At 41.1% G+C, this 25,737-nt stretch overlaps 1 protein-coding gene across 1 annotated transcript; it reads left to right on the top strand.

The window, feature by feature from the left end:
* The first annotated feature begins 3,171 nt into the window (after positions 1-3,171).
* fscn1a (fascin actin-bundling protein 1a) lies at positions 3,172-24,214 on the top strand. The gene is made up of 5 exons (XM_030140915.1): positions 3,172-4,242; positions 15,718-15,874; positions 17,712-17,833; positions 20,411-20,578; positions 21,782-24,214. The coding sequence occupies exons 1-5, from the start codon at positions 3,402-3,404 to the stop codon at positions 21,988-21,990; spliced, it is 1,497 nt and encodes a 498-aa protein (XP_029996775.1). The 5' UTR covers positions 3,172-3,401; the 3' UTR covers positions 21,991-24,214.
* The last annotated feature ends 1,523 nt before the right edge of the window (positions 24,215-25,737 follow it).

Raw genomic sequence — 25,737 nt, 5'->3', positions numbered from 1 at the left:
GTCTTTAGGAGTGTGAATAAGGTGTACTGTAATCACAAATTGCGGCTAATTTCTTCTCAAATCAGGGTCAGAATGAAGAGATTCAGGGGCTGCAGGGTCTAAGAGATGCTCTATGTGTGTGTGTGTTTGTGTGTGTGATTATGATTGCAGCTCCTTCCATCCTTTACTATCGCTCCCTGAGCTGCAACAATGAAGGCACCCGTCTGGAGGGAGAGATAGATGTGGTCCAGCATTTACAGGGTTGGGGTATAACAAAAGGGAATTATAATTTGATTCACCAGGTATTTCAGTATCTAGTCTACTGCAAGTGAATGCTGCTTCCTGCTCAAAAATCCCATGTAGTGGACACATAATAGTTTGTAATTCTGCAGATAAATATTACATGTAAGTAACATTTCTAAAAGTACAGTATGTGTTCATATATTCATTGAGATGGATTTGGAGAGTTCTTGATCATCTAAGAGTGGCATCTGTCTGTGAATCCCACAACAAACCAGAATCAATTATTCATCTAAAGCCTTTTAGTTAATTTGTGCTGCAGTTGGCTCCAAATGATGAGAGGGAATTGTGCCTTATTGATGCTGCTGTGTCAGACAATGCCAGAAAGTCAATCAGTCAGTCAGTCCAGAATAACTGACTTTCTCTATTTTATGTACAGTTTGCAGTGATGTCACAGTGCTCAGCTGCCGATTCCTTACTAATGTCTAACTGAAGAATTTGGTTCCTGCTAAATGTCGAAGTCTTTTAATGACAAAGTTTGCATATTGTCAGAGATTGTCTTGTGTGCAATCAGAACTGAATTTTCTTTTCACCATATAACTGAGGTCAGCCACAGCCTAGGAGTTGGAGAAGCTGCTTGTAACTGAAGGGTTTCTGGTTCAATTTGTTGGCTGATGTGCCCTTTAGCAAGGCACTTAACCCCACCATTTGCTTTGTGGGTGCCTAACATGGCAGCCCACTTCTCCTAGTCTACAGTGAGTGGTGTGGTCCTGTACATTCAGCTAGTGATGGGTTAATGGCACTGGGTCAATTTCAGTGTGCATTCCCTGTCCACATCTAAAAAACATGCTGACTATGCAGAATATATAATAATGATTCTTATAAATTCATGTACATTTCCCCACAGCAACAATTTTCTGAACCAGGATTTTTCTCAGGATGATGAAATATCCTGTATTGGCAGGACTGCAAAAAAAGAAAAAAAAACAAAAAGAAAAAAAAAAACAAAAAAAAAACACTGCTTTTACTACTTTGAAAGCTTTCTAGGTCATATGGACAGCAGAGGTTCTTACGTTTTTTTTTTTTGTTTGTTTGTTTTTTTAATAAGATCTTTGTACACAACATAAAGCAACAAAGTCCTAAAGTGTTCTCAAGCTGACGGAAAAGACTCAGACATTTTTCTCCTCTGCTTTCACAATTTAGCTCTTAAACATAAATATTGCATAACATAAGCAAGCAAAAATATACCAGAACATGTCAGATGATTATATTACAGAGCAATTCATGAGGTGAAATTACACTGAAATTCGATTTGACTGAAGATGTACTGTCTGAAGATTGGATTTATCCAGACTGCAGGAGAGAAACCCCTGCAGATTAAATTATTTATCAGAGTCAGATTACATGAACTTTCCAAATGCAAACCCACTCGTTCCCACACTGAAGCACTGCAGTCACATCCCATGCATGTCATTTGTTTATGAAAATACAAAGGCTCACCTAAGTGAAGCATTTCATAACCTCTATTTTTATAGCCTTACAGTCACTCATTATTATTCAGTTAATGAGTAAAAACCTCAACTGTCAGAAACAAATCCACATGCATTGGAAAACATTACCTCCTATTCCCAATTTTTCCTATTTCCTTCCAGGTAGGCAAAATTTAACTCATCTTTTGGGCCAACATGTGCACACTTAGTTATGATCCTACATCTCCTAATCATACAGACTACCTCCGATAACATGCAGATTGAAAGAGGAGGTGGACGACAACATCACTACTATAAACAATACTGATTTGGTCTAAGAAAGACAAACTGAGCAGCATCCATATTAGAAAGACAGATAAGGCTCATGTCATCTCACTAGAAGTGCAATGAGGTATAAACCCCTTGTTCCCTAACTGTTTTAAGCTTTTAACAACTGCAGATAGTGATAGCAGGCTTTGTACACTTTAAAAGTACATACTTTTATGTGTGTACCACGTGCATACTGTGAAAAGATGCCAGTCTGATCTGTTTGGCCTCTTTGTTTATGGAAGCGAGCCTTTCCTGCCCTCTGATGTGCGTGCACAGGCCATGAATAGAGCTTTATTGTGGCGCCATCATCCCATCCTCATGATTTGAATGCTGAGTGTATTTGATAAGTGTATTTGAGGGAAAGAGATGGAGAATGAGACTATGATGATATGGCTGCTTGAAAAAAAAAAAAAAAAAAAAAAATTAAACAGAGTCAATATCTCCTGCCTTCATCATCATCATCACTCACTTATCCATATAGTTATGATAGTGTTTATTATATAGTTCTATAGATGTTCTAGTTCATCACCTGTTCATCAACTAGATGTTCTGTGCATCAACTGCATCCATGTGTCTCCCCCTACTTCCTCCTTCTCCCCCTCTCCCCCAATCTCTCTCTACCGCTCTCTCTTTTCTCCTCCTTTACTCTCTCTCTTTAACCCTAACTGGTCAAGGCATATGTCCATCCTCCAGGAGTCTGGGTCTGCTCCAGGTTTCTGCTGTTATAGGGAAGTTTTTCCTTCCACTGTCACCAGTCACAAGTGTTTGCTCCTGGAGGATTCTGTTGGGTTTCTGTAAATTGACTTAGAGTCTGGTTTTGACCAACTCTATATGTAAAGTGTCATGAGATAACTTTTGTTATGATTTAGCGCTATATAAATAAAATTTGATTGATTGATTGAATATGTCAGGAGGATGTGGTGAACAGAGCTGGTTACTGGGGTGAGACACCCCCCCTTCCTCATTCACTATTAAAATGACCTGAGGAGAAGACTGGACCTGTTTCCACACCTGTAGAGTCTCCTGTGAGTTTCCATATGAGCAGTAGAGGACAGAACATTCCTTCAGCTTTTATTCCCACATTTCTGATCATTGCATGTGGGCGTGGCCTGCGTCACGACGTCAGTGATGGTTATATAGGCTGCAGCTGTGGCGACGGGCTCGCGCTGCTGAGACAGGCAGAGCACTGAGGACCGGCGGCGCGCGCTCACAGACTCCCAGTCAGCCACACACACACACTCCCCAAACAAAGAGAAGCACGCGAGGCAGCAGAGCATCCCACCCTTTCAGCCGCGAGCGAGCTCATTTCCAGAACCGCCCCCCCTCATCCCTCTGAGACGCACAGAACCGGTCCGAGCCAAGGCAGAGCACACAGAACCGGCCATGACAACCAACGGCGCCACTAACGGAACCAGCGACATGCTGCAGATCCAGTTCGGCCTCATCAACTGCGGGAACAAATACCTAACGGCGGAGACCTTCGGCTTCAAAATCAATGCCTCAGCCACGAGCATGAAGAAGAAGCAGATCTGGACTCTGGAGCAGAGTGGGGACGACTCCAGCGGGAACGTGTTCCTGCTCAAGTCACATCTGGGCCGGTACATCGCCGCCGATAAGGACGGCAACGTCACCGGAGACAGTGAGACCCCAGGCCCCGAGTGCCGGTTCATCATCACTGCCCACGATGACGGCCGCTGGTCCCTGCAGTCCGAACCCCACGGACGCTACCTGGGTGGCACCGAGGACCGGATCATCTGCTTCGCCCAGACCGCCTCTGTGGCAGAGAAATGGAGCGTGCACATCGCCATGCACCCGCAGGTGAACATCTTCAGCCTGACGCGCAAGCGGTACGCACACCTGAGCTCCAAGGTGGATGAGATTGCCATCGACCGGGACGTCCCGTGGGGGGTGGACTCCATGATCACCCTGGTGTTCCGTGAGCAGCGGTACCACCTGCAGACCTCCGACAACCGCTTCCTGAGGAATGACGGAGCACTGGTCGCCACGACGGACAAGAGCACGGGCTACACGCTGGAGTTCCGCTCCGGTAAGGTGGCGTTCAGGGACTGTAGCGGCAGGTACCTCGCACCGTCCGGGCCCTCCGGTACCATGAAGTCCGGCAAGAGCGGGCGCGTTGGAAAGGATGAGCTGTTCGTTCTGGAGCAGAGCCACCCGCAGGTCGTGCTCACCGCTGCCAACGAGAGGAACGTCTCCACCCGGCAAGGTGGGTGTGGTGGTCCAAGGCGTGTGTGTGTGTGTGTGTGTGTGTGTGTGTTTGTGTGTGTGTGTGTGTGTGTGTGCGTGCAGGCCTGGTGGTCCAGAGAGTTTGTGTGTGTGTGCTGGCATCCCATGCGCTCACGGCGAAGGAAGGGTTAAAGTGATGGTATGTCAGACTGTATCCCCCCTGCAGCCTACACACACACACACACACACACACACACACACACACACACACACACACACACACACACACACACATCCAAAAGAGTGTGTGGGATGTAGGACATAGATGGCCTACATACATGTGCACATGCGAAGGAATGGGTTGGTTTGAGAATGCAGTGTCATATTAAGGTTCACACCAGAATCTGTGTCTCATTCCCCCCTTCTATTTCCATTAAAATCCCCCAAATCTCGTGTTAAAGCTGGTAAAAAGATCACATATGATTGTTATTGGTAGCTGTAAAGCTCTTGGGAGGGACTCTCGGAGAGTTTTACAGCAGACAAATGACATTTAAAGAGTGTAACAAAGAAGTCCACAGTTTCTTTAGGCCTGTTAACACATATGCAGCATAATGTGAGCGTGTGCCACCATTCAAATGTAAAAAAGCCTTTTAAAGGGACTGGCAGGACCAGAGTAGCTCCACAGTCAGAGGACAGAAAAGGAAGGGAATAATCTATCATTCTGTCACTTTCACTGAGTTTTATTCCATCACTCAGATCATATACTGAGTAATGCTAATGATCTGTCTCACAGAACCTGAATCATCATTATTTTAGTCACACAGTCCTGATGACATGGCAAACCCAAAGTCCTCTGAGTCTGTGTTCTTCTGGCAGCTGTATAATTAACCACGCTGGAATTAAGAGTCTCTTTAGTCCTGAGGGAGTTCATTGGTTCTTCATGTAATTCAGATATTGACACATGAACAGAGACCTTTTGTTGCTCCACCTGGGTGATGCCTCCCTGCTGATAAATAGTGTGTAAACGGGCACACACCTGACCTGATTTGTCTTTTGACCTTCATTTAATCACAGTGTTTGTGTGTTGAGGCTAATTCTGTTCATGTACGTACATCTGGTATTCAGCTGGACAAGTGGGCAGAGATACAAGCATGTCTCTCCACCTTCTTCCTTCCTTCCTTCCTTCCTTCCTTCTTACCTCTTCACTTTTCCATCTCCTCCTCGCTGTCTCCTCATTTCCTTCCTTCCTCCCCTCACTGTTCCCACCCTCCTTCTTCTTCTTCTTCTACTTCACACGTCTGTCACCGTCGTCTCATCTTCTCTCCCATCAGCCTCTGGTCTTCTGCTTCCCCTCCCCCCACCATCCCTGCTCCTCCAACCTCCAGGCCTGGCGGTGGCTGCTGCTGCTGCTGTGTGTGTTGTCATTGTCAGCATCCAACAATGTCTGTCTACAGAAGTGACCACCTTTTGTCTGAAACTGCCTTGAATTAGAGGTTAAGACACACTGTGATTATAGCACAGATGAGGAAAACAACACAGACTGTCTAATATAATGAATGATAGGAATAATTGATGCTGTCTAAATCTATAATTAGTCTGTGGTCAGTGGGGAGAATACCGTGTGGTTCAGTGGTTTAACTTCCTCTTCTCAAAGCCTGATCAGGCCCCTTTTATTTTCCTCTCCTGTCACTCTCTCACACCCTGAACTCGTATGTTCAGTCTCCCAGCTTCATCTGTTTATTTCGAATATTTAAATGCTTTTCACGCCATCTGCACTCGTTTTTTCCGGGTAAATTTTGCTTGGTCAGTCACAGATACAAAATGGAGGTCAGTCTTTAAAGGTGCCTGTTGAATTTTTTTTTGTTTTTTTTAAAAGGGATGTGAACACTATAAAATGTGCATTTTGAAGCTGATCCGCAGGCATTAGATGATTGCATCCTCTGTAATTAGGCCATGAATCATGCCCAAACAATCCCCAAGTGGAAAAATGCCATTTGTGTCGGACATTTTGCTCAATCAGATTATGCTTTTTATTATAGAGGGCGTAGTTAAGCGAATGTCAGAGCCATTATTTGCAGTTTTTAATGTGAAAATGTTCATTATCCTCATTGTGAAATACTATTTTTCTATTAGCATCTTAAACAGAACATAAACATATTTAACCCTTTAACCTCTGGGATGTTATTTCAATGAAACGGGCTGCTGTGAATTTGCATCTTTCAGTGTCACAAAAGCTGCTGTGAGTATGTGCTTGTGTTCCTTTTCTCCAGTGGTTTTGCTTTACTGTGTGTTTTAGGGTCAAAACAGGGTGAAATAACAGAAAAAGACAAAGGAATGGAAATTTTACTGGTTTTTACTTAATAAGGCACTCAGAATGTACATCAATAAGAGGTTTAGGATGCTGAACATGAACTGTGAACTGGAACACACTAAACAAAAACAAGTATTTGAACTTTGGCCCAGTAGTTTTTGTTTTGGGGCTCTTTTTTTTCTAGATCAGTCCAGTTGCTTTTTGGCACCTGGTTGAACTCCAAAAAAGCAGTTACAAGGACAAAACTCAGTAAAAACACAGCAAACAAAAGAAAATCATGACAACACTGCAAATATACATTAAAAACAAAAAACGACAAGTAAAACAGTTTTTTAAAAAAAAAGAAAAGCACTGTCGATCTCACTCATTGCTCTGTTTTGAATCCCATTCCACAGGCAGTGGGGGGTGCACTGAGCATGCTCAGATGTCTATAGAAAGCACAAGGTCTATTCTCTCAGCACATTTAGAATTTTTTGTTATTCAGCAAATGGTTGAATTTTAATGAGTATTTAAAATAAATCATACATTTAGAATGCTCACTACAGATATGTTAGGGGTTAACGGGTTAATGAAGCCATAAGTCATGTTGACATCAACTGACAGTTCTTTATTCAACATCAGACATTTTGGTGCCATTTAATAGTTATTTAGGAGCTTTGGTCTGACTCTGCAATCTGTTCTGGTTAGTTCTCCTAAAGTACGCTGCATCTACAGGAGCACTACTAATCTGATGCCTTGCTCAAGGACACTTTAGCCAGTTAGATGCCCCATCCACTGCTCTGCTGCAAGAGTCTGCACGTAATCAGTAGAAAGTCTGAACCTTTAGAGGAAGACCATGTTCAGCCCGCCAACAACTGGATCATTGTGATGTGGATTAAATGTTGAGTGGAATTAAACTGGCTCCAGATGTTTTTCAATTGACAGCTGCTGCTTGTGGGTCGCTTCCACACCAGTTATTTGCCGGGCAGACCTGAGCCAAGATAGCGGGTGAAGTCGTGGGCTGGCTTCCATTAGCAGCCCGCGGTTTTCAACTGGGTCAGCCCCAAATCTGCTTTATGGAGATGAGTCTGGACTGATCAAGTTGTCCTCGGAGCTAGTAAATCCAGTTTAGATGGTCACTAAACAGAGCTATAGAGGTCCACTGTTTAAGCCATAAAGACCCATACATCCACTACTGACTAAAATAATCTACTGATCTAAACTGTTTAATACTTGAACCACTAATCCTATCAACACGTGTAAATAATTGGTGTAAAATGCAGTTTGTCATGTTTTTATGGTCATCAGATATGACCCATTTGGACGTTCAGAGGCTCCATAGTGAATGTGGAAACACCGTCATCATCTACAACATTGATTCACCGGTAAAACCTCTATCGTTTGATAAATGACAGTGGACGGAGACACTTTTTTAAGGTTCAGTTAATATATAGTTAATAGTTATAGTTAATGTTTTGTTGAAAAAGTGACTTTTGCCTCAGTTTTGATATAATAGCCTTTGAATTTACTCATAGCTTTTATGAACATCTACATAATCAGTGAATTAAATATAGGAAAGCAATATGATTTACACTAAAAAATAGAAAGTACAGAGGATAATATTATAATAAATTGTGATAAATAGCTTAAGAAATCTCAGACATTCACTTGGGAACTGCCATAAAAGTAGCACTGGGTCTTTATGGGTTAAACCACTTGTTTACAGGGTTAAGATCTCTGTGATTGATTATGTTTTGGCCAACAGGCTTTTAATGCATATTTGTGTAGAACTAAGCAGCTGCATCCCCACAACAGCAAAAAAAGCTGCTGAATACATTGTCTTAATGCAGTACCATGATATACATACTGTCGGAAATGAACTTTAAGTACTTCTGTTGTTTAAAAAGCTCAGTTTAAACAAATGTAATATATTATGTTTGGTTTGCATATTGAATATATTTTCAATAGTTCTTCAAATATTCCAAGCTTACTGCCTTTTATTATGAATCATGTGTTTTGAGTCCAAAATGCTCCAAGCAAATCACAAGGGATCCATTTTTTGACATGGTTTCCCTTCATTGTTCAATTCTCCACCGACATTTATCCTCACTGCTTGTTTTTCCTCTTTCAGAATCACCGTTTACTGGATGATAACCCTCTCTAACAAGCAAACTAATAACTTTTCACCAGTGTCAGTTGCATACTGCTATGATCTGGGAGTGAACAAATTGAGAATATTTATGTTTAACTTAAGCCAACATTTGTAAGAATCCCCAGACTCATGTGGGGATTCTTACGGAAAACAACAGGAAAACAAGTCTCATTTTTACTGTTGAGGAATATTAGTGCACATTACAGCACGACCCATGCTCACAACATTCTTAAATTCCATTATTCTTACCCTGGTGCTCTTCTGGTGACCCACACATCCACCACTGCTCATCCATAGAAGTGGAGATGGTCACAAACTCCCTCAGAGACAGTTTAACGACCCTCATATGGACTGAGACACAATTACCACACAGTTATCCTGAAGCTCAATGGCCTCTTAAGTGGCCTGTTCTGCCTTCCGCCACTACCACTCCCCCCAAAACTGAAGCGCAGCGTGAGTGAACGCTGTCAGCTAATAAGTGGATCATATCCTGTCAGCTACTGGTGTGACCACCATGTGCTTGACTGAACGCTCTTAGTGACTTATCATCCTTTGCATCTGAACATAGAGAAGCAGAAGAGATGTGAGTGAAGTGAAGATAAAAACCCTGTGGGCTTTCACTGGTTTCAGCACTTAAGTCTGTGGAGAATGCACGTGTCAATCAAACACTAATGAGATCATGAGAAAGTGCATCTGCTTGGGGTGCATCCTGTGACACCCCCCCCCCCCCCCTTCTCACCAGGGAATGTGTTTTTTCAGTTAATTTGGAGTTACAGGACATGGTTTGAATGTGTGAAGTCCTTATGGTCCTGTGAAAGATGGCAACGTATACAGAAAATTTCAAAATCCTCAGTTTTCAAGCAAAAAGCCAATATTTCTGAGGTTGCAGCTTCTTAAATATGAAACTTTAAAGGTATTTTTGCACATTGAATAAAAACAACATAACATGTATAATCAGGGGCTGTGGAAAGTAGCCAGTTTCATTCATTTGTTAACCCTCCAAGACTGAGAGCATCTACTGATCTAAAATATTTAATGACTTTAAAACTGCTAATCTTATCAATACATTAAAATAACTTGGGTAAAAAGGCAGTTTCTCAGCTTTTGAGCAGCAGCTGATGTACAGAGGCTCACTAATGAACATGGAAACCCTGTCATTTTCTGCAATATTGATTCACCAATAAATCGCATGTAGTTTGACAAAAGACAGTGGTTGTAGATGTTTGTTTGTTTGTTTGTTATATGTTTATCTGAAAAAGTCACATATCTTTTTTTATGGTTTGATATAATGACCTCTGAACTTTTATAGACAGCTACATGGTCAGTTAATATAATATAGGAAAATACCTTCTTTCCACTGAAAAATCCAGAGAATAATATTATAAGAAATGCAGATAAATCACTTAGAAAAGATGAAATGTACATAAATTAATTTAGAAGTTGCCACAAAAGGAGTACTAGATCATTAAGGGTTAAAGGAATTTACATTTTTAGGGTATGATTTGGACTTGTTTAACATCTATATTTAAGTTATAGTTGGAGAACACTAACAGTGCAGTTGTATTCATATTTGGTCGGTTTTTGCAGACTTCCAAAAGCCTTCCAGCAAATCAGTCATATAATCAAACATCAGAGTCATGTGTTTGTGTAGTATGTGTTTGGTGTAAAGAAGGGAAAAAGAGCACAAACTGTGACTCCGTGTTGTGTCTGGCCATGATTCAGCCCTGACACCCTTTCTGTATCCTTCAACCCCCCACTAGCAGGAAATGAGACATGAGACACACATCTCCGACCTTGGCTGGTGTGTGTTAATCCCTGCAGGGTAAAGGGCAATGATTTGCACTCTGTACAACACATCAACGTAGTAGCACACACACATTGAAAATCCAAAGAAAGCAATGAATCAATGTATTCATCCTTGGTTATATTTATTCACTGTTTATGGCAGCGTTTGCTTGCTTGTTTTTTTAATGTGTTTATAGACCTTCAGGCTGTTTGTGTGTCTGTGCACAGGGGAGCTGACTCACGTCGACTTCACAGCAACAGGGAACCTCTCCTGTCTGATGTCGTCTACTTTATTATAGGTTAGGCCTCAGCCGGTCTCCAGTGTGTCTTTCGGCTTCTCTCTGGGTGTGTCTCTACACTAATGGACGCTAACTCGCAGTCCAACAGTCGATCCGTGCCACACACTGAATGCAGAGCGATTAAATTAATTTGGCAAAAGATTTGGGACATCCCCGGATGCAAGACTGCCAGTCTCAGATGTCTGACCTCTTTTGATAGAGGAAGTGGGAGTACTGATGTGGTGTGTGTGTGTGTGTCCATACTGTAAATGCAGTGGTGTGTAAGTGCAGCACTGTACTTAGAGTGTAGGCTGAGTGTGTGTGTGTGTGTGTTTGGATCAGAACAAAGGCTGATGTTCTGTCTCCCTGTTTGTGCCCCAGCTGGTCGCCTCCTCAGTCAGCCCTGCTTAACAATAGAAAATACACACACACACACTTGATACAATCGCGTGCGTTCACAGCAGGCCCCTGGTGCAAACAGTCCTGCTGGTTCACAGTAACGGAGGCCAACAATCTGTGCCTGCCGCCATCAGGCTGAATGTGGTGGGTGGGGTGGACAGAAAGATAGACGGGTTGTTTTCAAGTGCTGGGCTTATATGTGTGTGTGTGTGTGCGTGCGCTGTACATTTGGTGTGGTTTGGGAGGATTTTCTATGTGTGGTCACTTCTTTTGGTGTGGCGGACCCTCTTTCCTACGCCTCTATTAACCCCATGAGCGTCACAAAGTTATCATTGTAAACGGATCTGGGTGTATGAAGGCTCACAGCAGATAAATCCTGACAGGCCGCCTCTCTCTGGGTCACAGCCGAGGCTTCACTGTCCTCAGGGCCAGCGTTTTTGTCATTTTTTTCATGTCGTGTTTAAGTCAATATTTTTCTTTCCTTGGTTTAGTCTGATCTGTTTCAAGGTCAGGGGAAATGAAAGCCTCAAACTTCAGCGAAACGAGCAGAAACACTACTTGTACATCTTCAGGCATCAGTTTGTAGATTATATGAACAAACAGGGTTAAAAATTATGCTGCTACATTAATTCAAATCAGTAGGAAATTTAGTCAAATGGTGTCTGTGGAAAAGTGAGGGAGTAACTTTTATCAGGTTCCTTGTTCATATTCAGGAAGTAAAATTCATGAGTTTGAGGTGAATATTGCCACGATGCTGGTGAACTGGTTCTGTGGGGTTATCATTTGAAAATGTCCTATACTGTGGCATTGACTTCAACACTGGTTCCTAAATAATAATTTTTCAGCTTTTTACAATCCCATTTATTATGACTTGCACATAATTTTCACATATATATCATTCATAAAATTGTACAAGTCATTTCTGTGTGCTTAATGTAGTGAGATTTACTCCTTGAAGTTTGGTCTGTAGTGTGAAAATGCTGCAGTTCAACACTGAAATAAATAAAAATGTTGTCCGGTTTCTGAATATACTGTCTCTAAAGAAATTTCTAAAAGCTGATGCCTCCTTAAATTTGAGTTTTTTGCTTTTATGCATTATTATAGAGATAATACCAGCCTTCTATGGTCTGTTACTGCTGAGGTAATGGTTGAAATAGGTCCTTTCACATCACAAACTGACTATTAAACACCACAGATAATATTTCTTCCAACTTCCTCATGTATTTGGACTAAGCTCCTTCATGCTGTAGATGAGTCACTAATGTAAGCTCCCCAGTAAATGGTTTATTCTATGTGCTTCCTACCGCTGTAATAAACGGCTTCTCCTGTGCTACTGTACTCACTATCTGTTCTGACCCTCATCTCTCTTCCTCTCGTCCTCCTTCGTACGCGTTCCTTCAAACCATTCATGTCTGTTGCTGCTTAACTTGCGTTTAATCGCCTCTGACTCCCCCCTTCCTCACCATGTGGTTTCCATTATGCTCAGTTATATATTTTTTTTCTTCTCAATCATCTGCATGTGTGTGTGTGCTTTGCATATTTCTGCAGAAACTCAATCTCTGCAGAACTCCTAAGTTGACTTTAGCGGGCACTCGGCAGGAGAGGAGTATTGTATATTTTTTTCCTTTTTGCAAATGGTGAGCAGTAACTCTTTAGTGACTAACGTGTTACGTAATATTCCTTTTGTGGTCACACTGGCTTTACAATGAAACTTTTAATAGAGAACATCTTTGGCAAAGTTGAGCCCATGTTGAAAAAAGAGAAAATCTCCAAAAATAGGCAGAATGTTCCAGGATATCGGTGTTCTGTGTTTTTTTTTTTTTTTTTTCAATCCACAAGCTGTTCCATTTGAAAAGTATCATGACCGAATGACCTACTTTCCATTCTATCCGATATGTAGCGATTGTTTTTTTTTAATAATTTACAGTTTTTTAGGCCAAACACTCCCTTTAATCTATTCAGTATGACCACTGGAACTGCTTGTAGGGGTGTAGGGAACAAGAAACATGGAAAAAATGAGATAAAATTAGGTGGGGGTCATGCATGAAAGGGGGATGGGTCAGGAATAAGAGTGTGTTGGTTTGTTTTCTCAAACACATCATTCTTTCTCAGCCTGTCTCGTCCTCCCCGTCTCTGCACACATTTACACAGTGGTCCACCAGACAGTCCATCTCTTTCTCTGGGCGTCTCATGCGGCCCCTCTGGCTACAAGTCCATCCACGCCATGACCTCATCATATACAATGGCACCCATTGTGCCATATATGAACTGTATGTGTGTGTGTGTGTACATTATGGGAGTGGCACATTGCAGCGTTGTGGGTCCTCATCCCATAGTCGATGGTCATGTTTTGTTTACCTCTTTGTTGCTGGTGAGTGAGGCTGATGGGATTTTAATGAGGTCTGCTGTTCTGTACACATACACTGGGATGCATGGACACAAACATGCCATAGATTTTTGGCTGAAAGCGGCTTGTTAAGTCAGGCTGCACTGATGATTATTTTCATCACTGATTATCTGCCTTCTTTAATTAGTCCAAAAGCTCATTTTAGTTTGCGAAGTCCACGGTTTGCTTGGCCAATTTCCCAAAACTAAAAAATGTAATTCAGTCATGAGTATTTAATTAAATGATATAATTCTGAGAAATACAGCAGCATTCTCATTCAGGGAGCTGGAGTTTAACTTTAGACTAGAATTAATTGATCATTAAAAATTAGCTATCGTTTTAAAAAATCTACTCATTAACTAAAGGAGCAGTGGGTAGCATTCAGGGGGCTCTAGTGGAAAGGAACAGAATGAATCCACAATTTTGAAAGGTTTTATCTTTGAGGGACTTTTTGATTTTTCAGAATGTTTTTTCTTCAGGGCTGATACCAATTATTATGTAAAGACTGATAAGAGACTTGAGACTATATGCATTTGTAGCAAAAAAGAATCAATGAAATCAAGAAAACTTCAATAATATTTCAGTAATCAGCTCATGCTAGTTTACATCTCTATGCTAATACTTTTCTTCTGTAGCCCAGAAAGGTCACTCCCAACACACAATAGGGCAATGTCTGCTTTTACAGTTTCTTCTACACACATATGCCATGTTTCCACCACGTGGAACTGGCTTGACTCGACTCAGGTACGAGGTACTATTCCAGGAGACCGTTTCCATTACAGAATACTACTGACTTTACAGTACTTGGACGTCATAGTGGCACTGCGCATAACTTCTGTGATGTCTGCTCAGAGAATTGCTGATAAATTCGCAAGTTGTGTGTTGCCCTGTCAAGCTGATGCTGAATCTTTTCATCGGCCACCAAGGACAGAAATGTCTGAACCTCCTCAACCGACCACTGTGTTGTTTTGCGGGCTGTCATTATGGATTAGCCTACCGGTATATTTACTGTAATCTTCAGAATCTGTTTTTTTTTTTTTTTGTAATGGCGTGTCGTGCATTGATGATGCAAAGACAACTCTTTGACCAATCAGTGGTCTGCAGTGTTTGCATGTCACATTTTATTATCTCATCACCTGCTTTGGAACCTCAGCCAAGCAAGTAAAAAAAAAGTAGTATCGGGTGCCAGATTCCAGGTTCATTTACATAACAGAAACTCCAAAAGGCCAGATCGAATCAAGTCGAGCCAGTACCTCGTAGTGGAAACATGGCAATAGAAGGGAAGGTGAGTGGTAACCAGCTATTTGCAATTTGTAACCTCATCACTAGGTACCACTAAATCATACACACTGAAGCTTTAACAGGGTCTTTGTGTAAGTTGTAGTTTGCTCTCTATACCAGCTGCTTTTCTACTGATGGTATCAGCTTTACTTTCCTCCAGTCACTGCAGCTGTTTTGATCTTTCACTCTGAGACAACCTGGTGCTAGCAGACACTGTTTCTATCCCCTTCGCTGAGGTTCTAAATGAGAGAAAGTGATACTAAAATGCAGATCACAGATCAGTCCATCCAGAATCTACACTGTCAGTATTTATGTGTCATCATGTCACAATGTGGTACAGAAAGCCAAGCTAATGGGGGAAAAAAAGCTTATGTTCACGTCAGGTCTGTCTTGATGAATTGACAAAACCTTTGTAGTGTAACTGGCTGTATTCTTGCCTGAAAGAATCTCAATAGAATGTTTCAGCTTGAGAATTATATCTTGGTGTTTAAGTTTGCCACAGTAGTTTACAGTGTGTCGCTATAACGACAAATTTCACTGATGGAGAACTGTACCTGCAGTGGTACTGGTGGCCGAACTGAGCCAAGCTGTGCCAAGTCGAGGTGATTTGACATGATACTGAAATAGTGGGAAAGCGGCTTATGATTCTTAAGGCCTTACACTTTTTCCAGTCTTTGTGACCATCCACTGTTGTGACTGATCCTTTGAAGTAAACTGGAGTCTGTCTGGACTAACAGATGTGAGTGGGCGAGTGGGTGGGTGGGGGTGTGTGTGCAGCTGTGTGAAATCCTCCACTAATCCAAACTGTCTGATGTTGCTCATTTAGTGCGTCTGATCCTAACCAAAGGATGTGCGTAGGTGATTGTGTGTTTGCATCTGTCTACCAATATCACAGCTAATTACAACTTGTATTCTGACTAACCCTTCCCCATTCATCTGCACAGGTATGGACCTCTCAGCCAATCAGGACGAAGAAGGCGACCAGGAAGTGTTCCAGGTGGAGATTTGTCGCGAAAACAGGAAGTGTGCATTCCGGACTGCAGCGGGGAAATACTGGACCCTCACTGCGAATGGTGGCCTGCAGTGCACCGCCTCCACCAAGTTAGTATCACACACATCAAAATCAATTCTCAATAAATTCCATGTCTGTTGGGATTCACCACAGTCACACCTCATTTGTCTGCCCACAAACTCTCAGTGGCACTGATTGTGTTTTTGTAGATGGGAGACAAAATCTGATACTGGTTCATCTGGAACCGCCCCCAGTAACTTGAGCTGTGGCATGACTTAAGAGTTTGTGTGTGTGTTCAGTGGGGGGTGGATTACTTTAGTGGGAGGTGAAGAGTGAGGGGGGTAGTGTCATGACTGTGGCATTTGTGTGCAAATTCAACCAGAGGAGGGTTTGCATATGACTATCTTTGATGCACTCATCCTGACCTCCTGCAACTCTGATGACCTTTATTCTTCTATATGAGACAAAGAACTGTGAGTGAGAACAGAAAACTAATATTTATCATTCCACTGCAACAGAGTACTGCTGCATGTCTCTCTCAAAGGGTTTTGTCTTCGTCTCCTCTTATCTCTTTGTGACAAAATTTACAGGCACGAAATACTCCAATTTTTGCAGTTATTCTGAAAAAGACTAAAATCCTAATAAGGAATTTATATGGTTAATGTAAATAAATATTAAATTTTCCAGCGGTGGCAGATGTTCCACTGTGTTCCTTCAATCACTTCTGGAAAAGTTTGACTTTTTGATATTTTTTTGACCTCCTCATTCAGGACACTTAACAGTAGGTGTGTTTTTAATCTTCTCACCATAAATGTTGACTTTTCTGCAGAGCATCCATCTCTAACACGGAGGGTCTTTGTCTTCATCCCAGCTGATTGTAAACATGTGCTGTGTGTTGCAATCTACAGTAAAATGTGCAAATTAGATAAATTTTCTAAATGTACAGTATACATGTGAAAAGAATCCTCATAAAACTGGAATATTATCAGAATATCTCACACGCTCCACTTGGGAATAGGCCTAACCCAGAACATCCATTCAGAAGATACTGAATATTTGAAATAACAGTGTGTATGTCAGTGGTAACCTTTTACTGTCACAGAACTTATATTGGTGAGTGAAAGTTAATTGTACTGTAGCAACATAAGCAACAGAGCTACATCTCTACCATGTTGGACTGAAAGCCGCTACTAAAAAAACACCCTCTTTGTATGAGCCCCCAGAATGGAAATTTCCCAGCACAGAGTACTTCTTGATTTTATTTTTGTATTAAATGTTACCTTTACTATGAAAATCCCACTCGTTTAATGCATTTGGTGTTCAATAAATCTCTAGACAAGAAGCCAAAAGGCAAATCTGAGTTAAAAAAATATGCAATGTACAATAATAATCTGATATAACCAATGTCCAAGAACCATGTGTCCTGAGTTAACTTGTAGCTGACACTCCATATTTCAATAAGAGAAAGCAGATACGGTCGTTGACACTCAGGGGTCACTCCGTACGAACTCTGCAGGAAGTTCGTTGAATTCCTCCATCGCATTCTTGAGATTTGGCTTGGTTTGCTCCTTACAAAAGAAACGAAAACCCTCTGGAGAGCATTCAGAGTCTCAGATAAGAGATTGTACATCTACGCCCGACTTTTCTCTGCCAAGTGAAGGATTTAACAGGCTACTTGGTTTAACTTGACCAACTACAAATGAAGCTTATCAGTCTACTCTGAGCTTACCTATCCAATTACCCAACAATTACTTAAGCTGTTGATAAAACAGGAGGGTGTAGTTTTCTGAGCAACACTAGAGCTAAATGTGAATGTGTGTTTACACCTGACACTCATGCAATTGTGCTACCAGATATCCAACTGCCATGTAAATTTAATTACCGTCTTACCTCGTTTGCCTTCACTTTCTCTGTCTCTTTTTGCAGGTCAGCTAATTGTTACTTTGACATTGAGTGGCGTGGGAAAAGGCTGACTCTCCGGGCTGCTAATGGGAAATACGTTGCAGCCAAGAAAAACGGGCAGCTAGCAGCCACCATCGACTCTGCCGGTGAGTGCGATTTGTCGAAAGTGATTTACTTTTCAAGAACGATCTGGGATTTTCAACATTTAGACCGTGTACTCTAATCTTTTTCTTTGCCTTTCAACTGTTCCCTTCAGGGGTTGCCACAGCGAATCATCTTCCTCCATATAACCCAATCCTCTGCATCCTCTTCTCTCACACCAACTACTTTCATGTCCTCTTTCACTACATCCATAAATCTGGTCTTGGATCTTCCTCTAGACCTCCTGCCTGGCAGTTCCAACCTCAGCATCCTTCTACCTTTATATTCACTATCCCTCCTCTGTACATGTCCAAGCCATCTCCATCTGGCCTTTCTGACTTTTTATCCAGAGACTTTGTGTACTCTAATATAGTAGTAAAACTGCTAATACCAAATGGTGAAAGCGCTGCATTCAAAACTTTATTTAACCATACTTTATATACTCGAGTGAAGAAGTATCATCAGCAAGATGATCCAGATCTTCATTAATACCTTGGTCAAGAACAGTGACAGTGCGTGGCACAGAGAAAATAGGCGTTACTCAACACAGGAAGGCCTCCATCTGACTCCATCCACCACACCAGCAAAATGATTTTGAAGTGGGTATTAAAGACTTTATTTAAAGGGTACTTGTCATGTATTTTCTAGCCATTTCAAAAGATTGCGTATAATACTAGCGTTTCTGTCCAGTAACTTGCATATAGCCGTTATACAATATGTGCGATTAATAAGTCGCTGCCTCGTCAGTCAGTCATGGTCAGAGACATGTTGCCTCCTTCACTGGCTGTTCCACCACCGGTAGTGACACAGACATGTTGGTCTGTCTGAGTACCTGGTCTACAATGGACTGGTCACTGACCCTGTGCAGCAGAAACCAGTTGAAGATGACACATTATCGGCCAGTGCTGGATCGCGTCTCTAGGACAATGGCGGAGTGCAAAGCTTACAGTTGCACAAACAACAAGCGTGAACATATGCTTTCCACTCAGTCTTGCTCATTGACTTCTGCTTGTTTACTCGCACTCAATCACCCAGAATCAACGTGGGTACGTCACTTTTGGCAGGCAATGGCTGTTCCCCATAGGTTCTGCCCCGCACGTAATTCACATAATAAAAAGGTTCAGTGGTGATTTATGGTGTTTTTTTGTTTTTTTTTTTTACTGAATTTGTGACTGTCTTGCAAGTAATACACAAAGCACAATTAATGTCGTAAGCATGACCAGTACGGGATAACTTAAGAAAGAGGACAATCTCCCACACACAAAGAAAAACATTCTCATTTGGTCTACCAACCATTCAGAAGCAACATGTGTGCAGATATGTGGTTTTCACTGGACGGGAAGGGATGAAAACTGTATCTCTGAAGAGTTAAGACTAAAGCTGTCAAACAAATGCAGTAGAGTAAGAAGTACAACGTTTAGTATAAAGTTGCCTAAAATAGTGATACTTAAGTAAAGTCCCTTAAAGTGTTGGTGGATTTGAGCACAGTGCAGAAATAGCAGGACGTTTCCACTCAGAACTGTGCAGTTTTGTTATTTCCATGTTGCTGTTTACTCCTCAGAGTGCTGGTTTGTTGCAGTCTTTGGCTTGTCTTTGTGCCATGTTCTAGATTTGTTTCTTTCTTGTTGATTGGAAACATCATGGTGAAACTGTTGAGTATGCAGAGCACCCCATTTAGTGATGGAGGATCACTGTGTTCGCTCTGTGGACGAAGTTCAGACATCCTCAGCACATCAGAGACGATGCTGCAGTTCTGGAGCAGCTGATTGTCTGTCTGGATGTTGGCATTAGTCGATGAAAGCTGTGGTTTTGAGTTTGTGCTGCAGTTTTATGATTAGGGGCTGTCGGCTGCCAGGGTCGGCTTTCGGTATTTTTCTCACACAAGTTGCTTTGCACTGAAGTTTTTAATGATGCGAATGAAAAGTCAGTTCTTTGAGCTCAAACGCTGAGTTGCACTCTGTACAGATTCAAGCATTTTTAGGTAGTTCACCATGTTTTTAATTCTGCCTTTCCCAGACTTGGGGTTAAGATCTGAAAGTTTAATTACTTTGCCAAATTCTTCATCAGTTTCTACTATTATTTATTGTCTTGATTATTTTGTTAATTTGTATTCATTTTTATTTATGTTCCTGATTATATTATATTACTGCCATTGATTTTCGCCAATTTCAACAATATACTTAGCAAATTTTTGTTAGTTTAATGTTCATGTTTTTGATTATTTTGTTTAATTTTGGTAAATTTTTATGCATTTTAATTATTTTTGTCATTTTTGTTTTTCCTTTGTTTATTTTGGTCATTTTATGATTATTTTAGTCTTGCTGCTTTAATGTTGTATGCTGTCTTTTACACCTTTTAAATTGACAACAGAATAAGCTCAGTCTTCACTTCTGTACATGTTATCTTTCATGATAAGAGTGATCAAAATTCTATGATAGGTGGATTTATTTTCAAAGATCAGGACATTATGGCACTCAAGCCCCACATTTTCTCTTTTGGAAACATCCACTGTAAAATAAAATGCATTCTGTTTTCATACACCTGTGCATATATTCATCTCCTGTGAATCTGTCTGTCTGCAGGTGAGTCTGAGGAGTTCATCATGAAGCTGATTAACCGCCCCATCATCGTGCTGCGCGGGGAGCACGGCTTCATCGGCTGCAGGAAGGTGACGGGAACGCTGGACTCCAACCGCTCCTCCTACGACTACTTCACCCTGGAGTTCAGAGACGGCGCCTACAGCCTCCAAGGTCTCTTATCTTAATCTACCAGCACACAGATGTAATGTTGGATGTGAATATGAACATGAAGGCAACAGGCCAATGGGTATAGTTGAACAGAGCTCATGGAGGTGCATCCTGCAGGCATACAAAGGATTAAAATAAGCGTTCATTCATTCATTCATTCATTGTCATTTTGGATTTACTCACTTGTGAGGCATTAGTGCCAAAAGAGGGATTTGACTCGGGTAATTTCACATAATTCAGATTATGTAATTCTTTTGTTCATCCTCCATTAGTTTTACCTCATCACCAAGGATTTAATAACCTTAATAAAGCTTTACACTCACTTTAAATCCGGAAGCTGCAGAAAAGCATAGTTAACATAGATGATAGATGCGTCATTACACATTTAGTAATCTTAATAAAGCAACAAACCTCTTAAACCACTAAACTGGTATAACAGGATTGTTAAAGTCAATAAATATTTGTGATGCCATTTTAACACTTACATGAACTCATATAGGTTTTATGCATGTCCTTAGGCTAGTCTATGCATTATTAACTGGAACCTTATCTATTCACTAAGAAACATTGCAACTTCCTTTGTTTCTTCCTTGTAATTAATTTTTTTTGTCATCTTCTTCTGCAACATCCTCATTTGTCTTCTGCTTCATCTTCCTCTTTTTCTTCAACATCTTCACTGTCTTCTTTATCATCATTGTCTTCTGTTGTAACAACTCTTTAATTTACATCCTTTTCATTCTATCTTTTATAATCTGCCTCTATTTCTTCTCATTCTCCCATAGCTGTGAAAAATGTGTGTTAAGTGCATAATAAAGGATTCATCAGCCTTAATAAGGCGTTGATGTTACATTAGAGCCAGTAGCTTCAGAAAGCATCGTTGAATGGTTCACCTCTAATAAATACATGATGAAGTGTGTGTGAATCTCTTTTGATGCTTTACTGAGACATCATGAGAGATTAATGTACAGCTTTAACAAATGTGTACATTAGTTTGACTCATTAAAAATGTTTGTAATACATATAACAAACTCACATATTTGTTAATATCTATGTTATTGCATTATTACTGTCATCAACCAACACGTATTACAAGCATTATGAAGTGTAAGCAAATTTTTGTTGTGCTTTTGTTTCTTCCTCTTATTTCCTCCCCTCTCTCCTTTTCTTTTCCATCTGTTTTGTCTAATCCACCTTTATCTCCTGCAGACTCCACAGGTAAATACTGGATGGTGGGGAATGAGCAGTCGGTGGTGAGCAGCAGCGACACGCCCGTCGACTTCCTCTTCGAGTTCTGCGACTACAACAAGCTGGCCATCCGCCACGCCGCCGACAACAAGTACCTCCGTGGCGACCACGCCGGCGTGCTGAAGGCCAACGCAGACGACCTGGAGACCGCCACGTTCTGGGAGTACTGAGAAGAAACAGAGGAGGAGAAACCATGGCAACGGGATGCGGTCGCCTGGCTGCCGTGATGCTGATAAATGAATATAGTGCGGCGACCGGCACAGCAGCACTACCCTTCCGTCCATACATCTACCTATGTACAACCCCCACCCCCTGCACACCTGGCATCCCCTCCCCTTATATAATATCCTGTACTTATGACTTTATATGTTGATGAACTGCACAGAGAGAAGAGGAAGGATAGAAGAAGAGGGAACAAAGCCTCCCTTTCTTTCCTTTATCCTTCATTTTCACCTATCCCTCTCTTTTCCGGCTCTGCTCTGCAGTGTCAACCTTTATTATTTGTTGCCATAGTTACCGTGGGGCTGTGCACTTTTTTTCTGCTCCGATCTGGTTTGCTGCTCGACTTGTCACTCATTCCCTCCTCGCCTTATGATTGGCCCTCTCCGTCTCGCCCGGCCGGCCGTCCTTTTCCCCAGAGCAGAGCAGAGCCACGTTTGAAGAGCCCCTCCTCTCCCTCTGAGTTAAAGCCCTCCTCGTCTTTCTACTCGTCTCTATTGTCTGTGTGAGCAGCACGTGGTGGCAGTATTCATGGTGTCTGACCTGATGAGGTACATGTGTTTCTACCTGATCTCCATCTCACTGAACAGATCAGTTACAGCTGCTTCCTGTTGGCCGAGTCCAAAAAGCGAGCCTGTTTTTGTGTGCTTTGGTGGTCTTGTAGAAACACATATCCCCCAGTTTGTTAGACCAGTATGTTTGTTTCTGGAGCAGGTCTTCTGTCAACGACTATGTGATATAACTGGAGTAGATCTGATGATGTTAAAGATCTCAAACAAGATGTAACTGATGGGTTTACGCACCCTCCTCCTCATCTCAACTGTAAAATATTCCAGTTTCCTGTGTTGTTCTCTAGCTGTGTTCTCATTGGCTGGCAGGGAGTCTGAATGTCCTGGACCAAACAGGATGTAGGAAGTCAAACCCCCACCCCCCACCCCCCATTCCCCCTCCTCCAATAGCTAAACCTATTGTCCAGAGTATAAAGAAAATAAAAATGTAAAAATAGTGCAGTCACATGTTTACTGCACACACCTGTCGTACTGGAAGAAAAAAACTTGCAGAAACACAGTTAGATTAATTTCTTTTTCTATGTCCAAGGCACAGACATTATCATGGGTAAGCAAACATTAGGTAGGTATAGGTAGCCATAGCAGCGGTTAGCGATGGAGTGACATGATTTATAGACCCTTCGAAAGGTGCTTTTTGAGTCCCACGACCAAACTTAAACCTCAGCCTTTAACCAAGACCAAATCTTTGGAAAAACGTATCATCTCACACACACATCTTAAAAACTGGACCTGGTGCTACTGATTAAACTCAAAATCTGTTTAAGATAAAAACATCTCATATTCTGTCCAACTTTCTGCTGCACACAAAGGATAGCGACCGTGCCCTTATCAGCAAATCTGCTGCTCCTTCACTTAATTTCTGTCTGAATGTTGGGCAGTTTCTGTATTAACAGCCTTCACAATATAAACTGGACACATTTTGTTTTTGTTGGACGTTGCTCTTCCTGACATGTCAGCAAAGGAAGGGAAGGGATGAGTTTTGCTAAATTTGTTGTCTGCTTGACTTAAATGTTCCATCTTTTATGCAGTTTTGTAGCACGCTGAACCCTGACTTCTTTGATTTTCTGCCCTTCATCAGCATACTTTATTTTTCTGAGCAATATCGCTAAAGCTGATCTTGGCTGTGTATTATCGTGCTCTCCCACTCATCATGCATTCCTCAGCATGGAAAACCAATCATTGTCCCATAAAATCATACGTGACAGCTCCTCACAATGTCCTACACAGTTTTCTCTCTGAAGTTTTGACCGTTTTCTGCACGAAGGCTTGAGAATCTCTCACCAGTTAAGAAAAAAAAGGAGCGGTTATCCTTGCAGAAACTGGTCGTCTCCAAGGTGACCGAGGCTTAGACAAAGGGATGTGGAAGGGTAAACATGTGGTAATGACTGTGCCTTACACTTAGTTTTTTGGGGCGTAGGAAAATAAAAGGATTTAAAAAAAAGAAAAAAAAAAAAAAGAAAGAAAAGTCCACATCTTTGCTTTGTATAACTGGAACTTCCTTTTGTATTATTATTTTGTATAATTTTTTTGATATTGTGGATTAATCTCTCGTGCCATTGGTTTACCTGAAGTCCAACGACCAATAAAACTGGGATTTGGAACGCTACTCGACTCTGTATTCATCTTTCCCCATTTATAGCAACAGAGTAAACTGATATTCTTGGTTTTGAGTTCACATGTAAAGGATGTAACAGGGAGGAGATGAAGTATGTGGCAACTGGACTCAAAACCTGGACATAAAGATAAGAATGAAAATGGTTGAAAATTGAAAACAAAAGTGAATGAAAAACGGTTATAGTTATGTGACATCAGGCCTGCTGCTGGGAAATTATGGTGCAAAAAAAGTCAATTTTTCAGTGTTATGGATCATTTAGGATTTAAATTGTCCATCGATATAAAAAGAAAAAATATCCAAAAATACTCTTTTAAAACTACATGCCATATACAGCTGGAGAAACACAACAGAGTTAATATATTGCAAGATTCTAAAAGCTATTTTTTCAGACTAAAACCTTGAATGAGTGGATTACTTTACTTTATTACCTGAATCAGATCAGGCTCATACTTGACAGTTGAGCCTCAGATTTGATGGTTTTGGTCTAAATTAGTTAAATTGGTTTAATCTGAGTTTTTAATATCATGTAATTCTGTCCATTGTGTAGATCATACATAATGTTAATCCATTTCTTTTTACAAAGCCATTTTCAAATCAGAGCCTTTTCAATTTGCGTATTATGTCCTCCTGAGACCCAGTAAGTAAAATTTTTGGCATTTTTACATTAATTAATTGCTTTGATTGGAAACGGCATGATGCAACAGTTTTCTCAGACACATTATTTATTTATGGAATATCCTTTGTGGTGGACTTTTTTCTTTTTTTTAAGTAAAGCTGTGAAAATCTTGTCCACTACAGAGGACAAAAATGCATTGCTGGGTCTCAGGAGGATATTTCTTCTAATTCGCCAAGGTCCAGGGTTGTGGAGTTAGGAAAGGGATGGGCAACCTGTGACCCAAGGACCACAACTTAGCCCTTCTCCTGTGGCTTCCTGTGCTTTTGTCCAGGAAGTAACAAATTACAAAGTCTTGTAACATGTATTAAAAATTTAATTTTTGGCGGTTTTACTGCAATGTTACAAAAAAGTCAGAAACAGATGCCAGGCATTTAAAATGCAACAGAAGGGAACTGGACCTAAACAGACCCAAATGATCTAGACCAATCTGGATCACAAATAAACTCTACTGAAGCTTTAGTTGGGACACGCAGCAAACTGTTTATGCAAACAATTCACCTTTAAAAGAAAGGCAATGTTTTCAGCATGACATGTAAGTTTATCAGCCCAAAAATCTACAGATATGGAATTCTTTCTGGCTGAAAATGACTAACTTTTTACATTTGACTCATTCTTTTAGGCAATTTAGATTTTTTCTTTGTAATATATATATATATATATATATATATATATATATATATATATATATATATATATATATATAGCAGCTCCAGACACATTTCTTTGGTTTTTTGACTAGAAATGGCTCTTTACTGTAGATGATGTGGTGGGATTGAATTCAACCACCAAATAGACAGTGGAATAAATGCACAGAATCGCAGTCACCAAACACAACCTC

Source organism: Sphaeramia orbicularis, chromosome 8 (assembly GCF_902148855.1).
Source record: "Sphaeramia orbicularis chromosome 8, fSphaOr1.1, whole genome shotgun sequence".
NCBI lineage: Eukaryota > Metazoa > Chordata > Actinopteri > Kurtiformes > Apogonidae > Sphaeramia > Sphaeramia orbicularis.
The sequence above is the reverse complement of the archived record's forward strand: the minus strand, read 5'-3'. Positions and strand labels throughout refer to the sequence as shown.

Bases quoted from the DNA above. Each gene is read 5' to 3' on its own strand.
- fscn1a (XM_030140915.1), top strand. From the start codon at position 3,402: ATGACAACCAACGGCGCCACTAACGGAACCAGCGACATGCTGCAGATC. The intron at 17,834-20,410 runs GTGAGTGCGATT...GTCTGTCTGCAG, and splicing joins AGCCACCATCGACTCTGCCG to GTGAGTCTGAGGAGTTCATC. The intron at 20,579-21,781 runs GTCTCTTATCTT...TATCTCCTGCAG, and splicing joins CGGCGCCTACAGCCTCCAAG to ACTCCACAGGTAAATACTGG.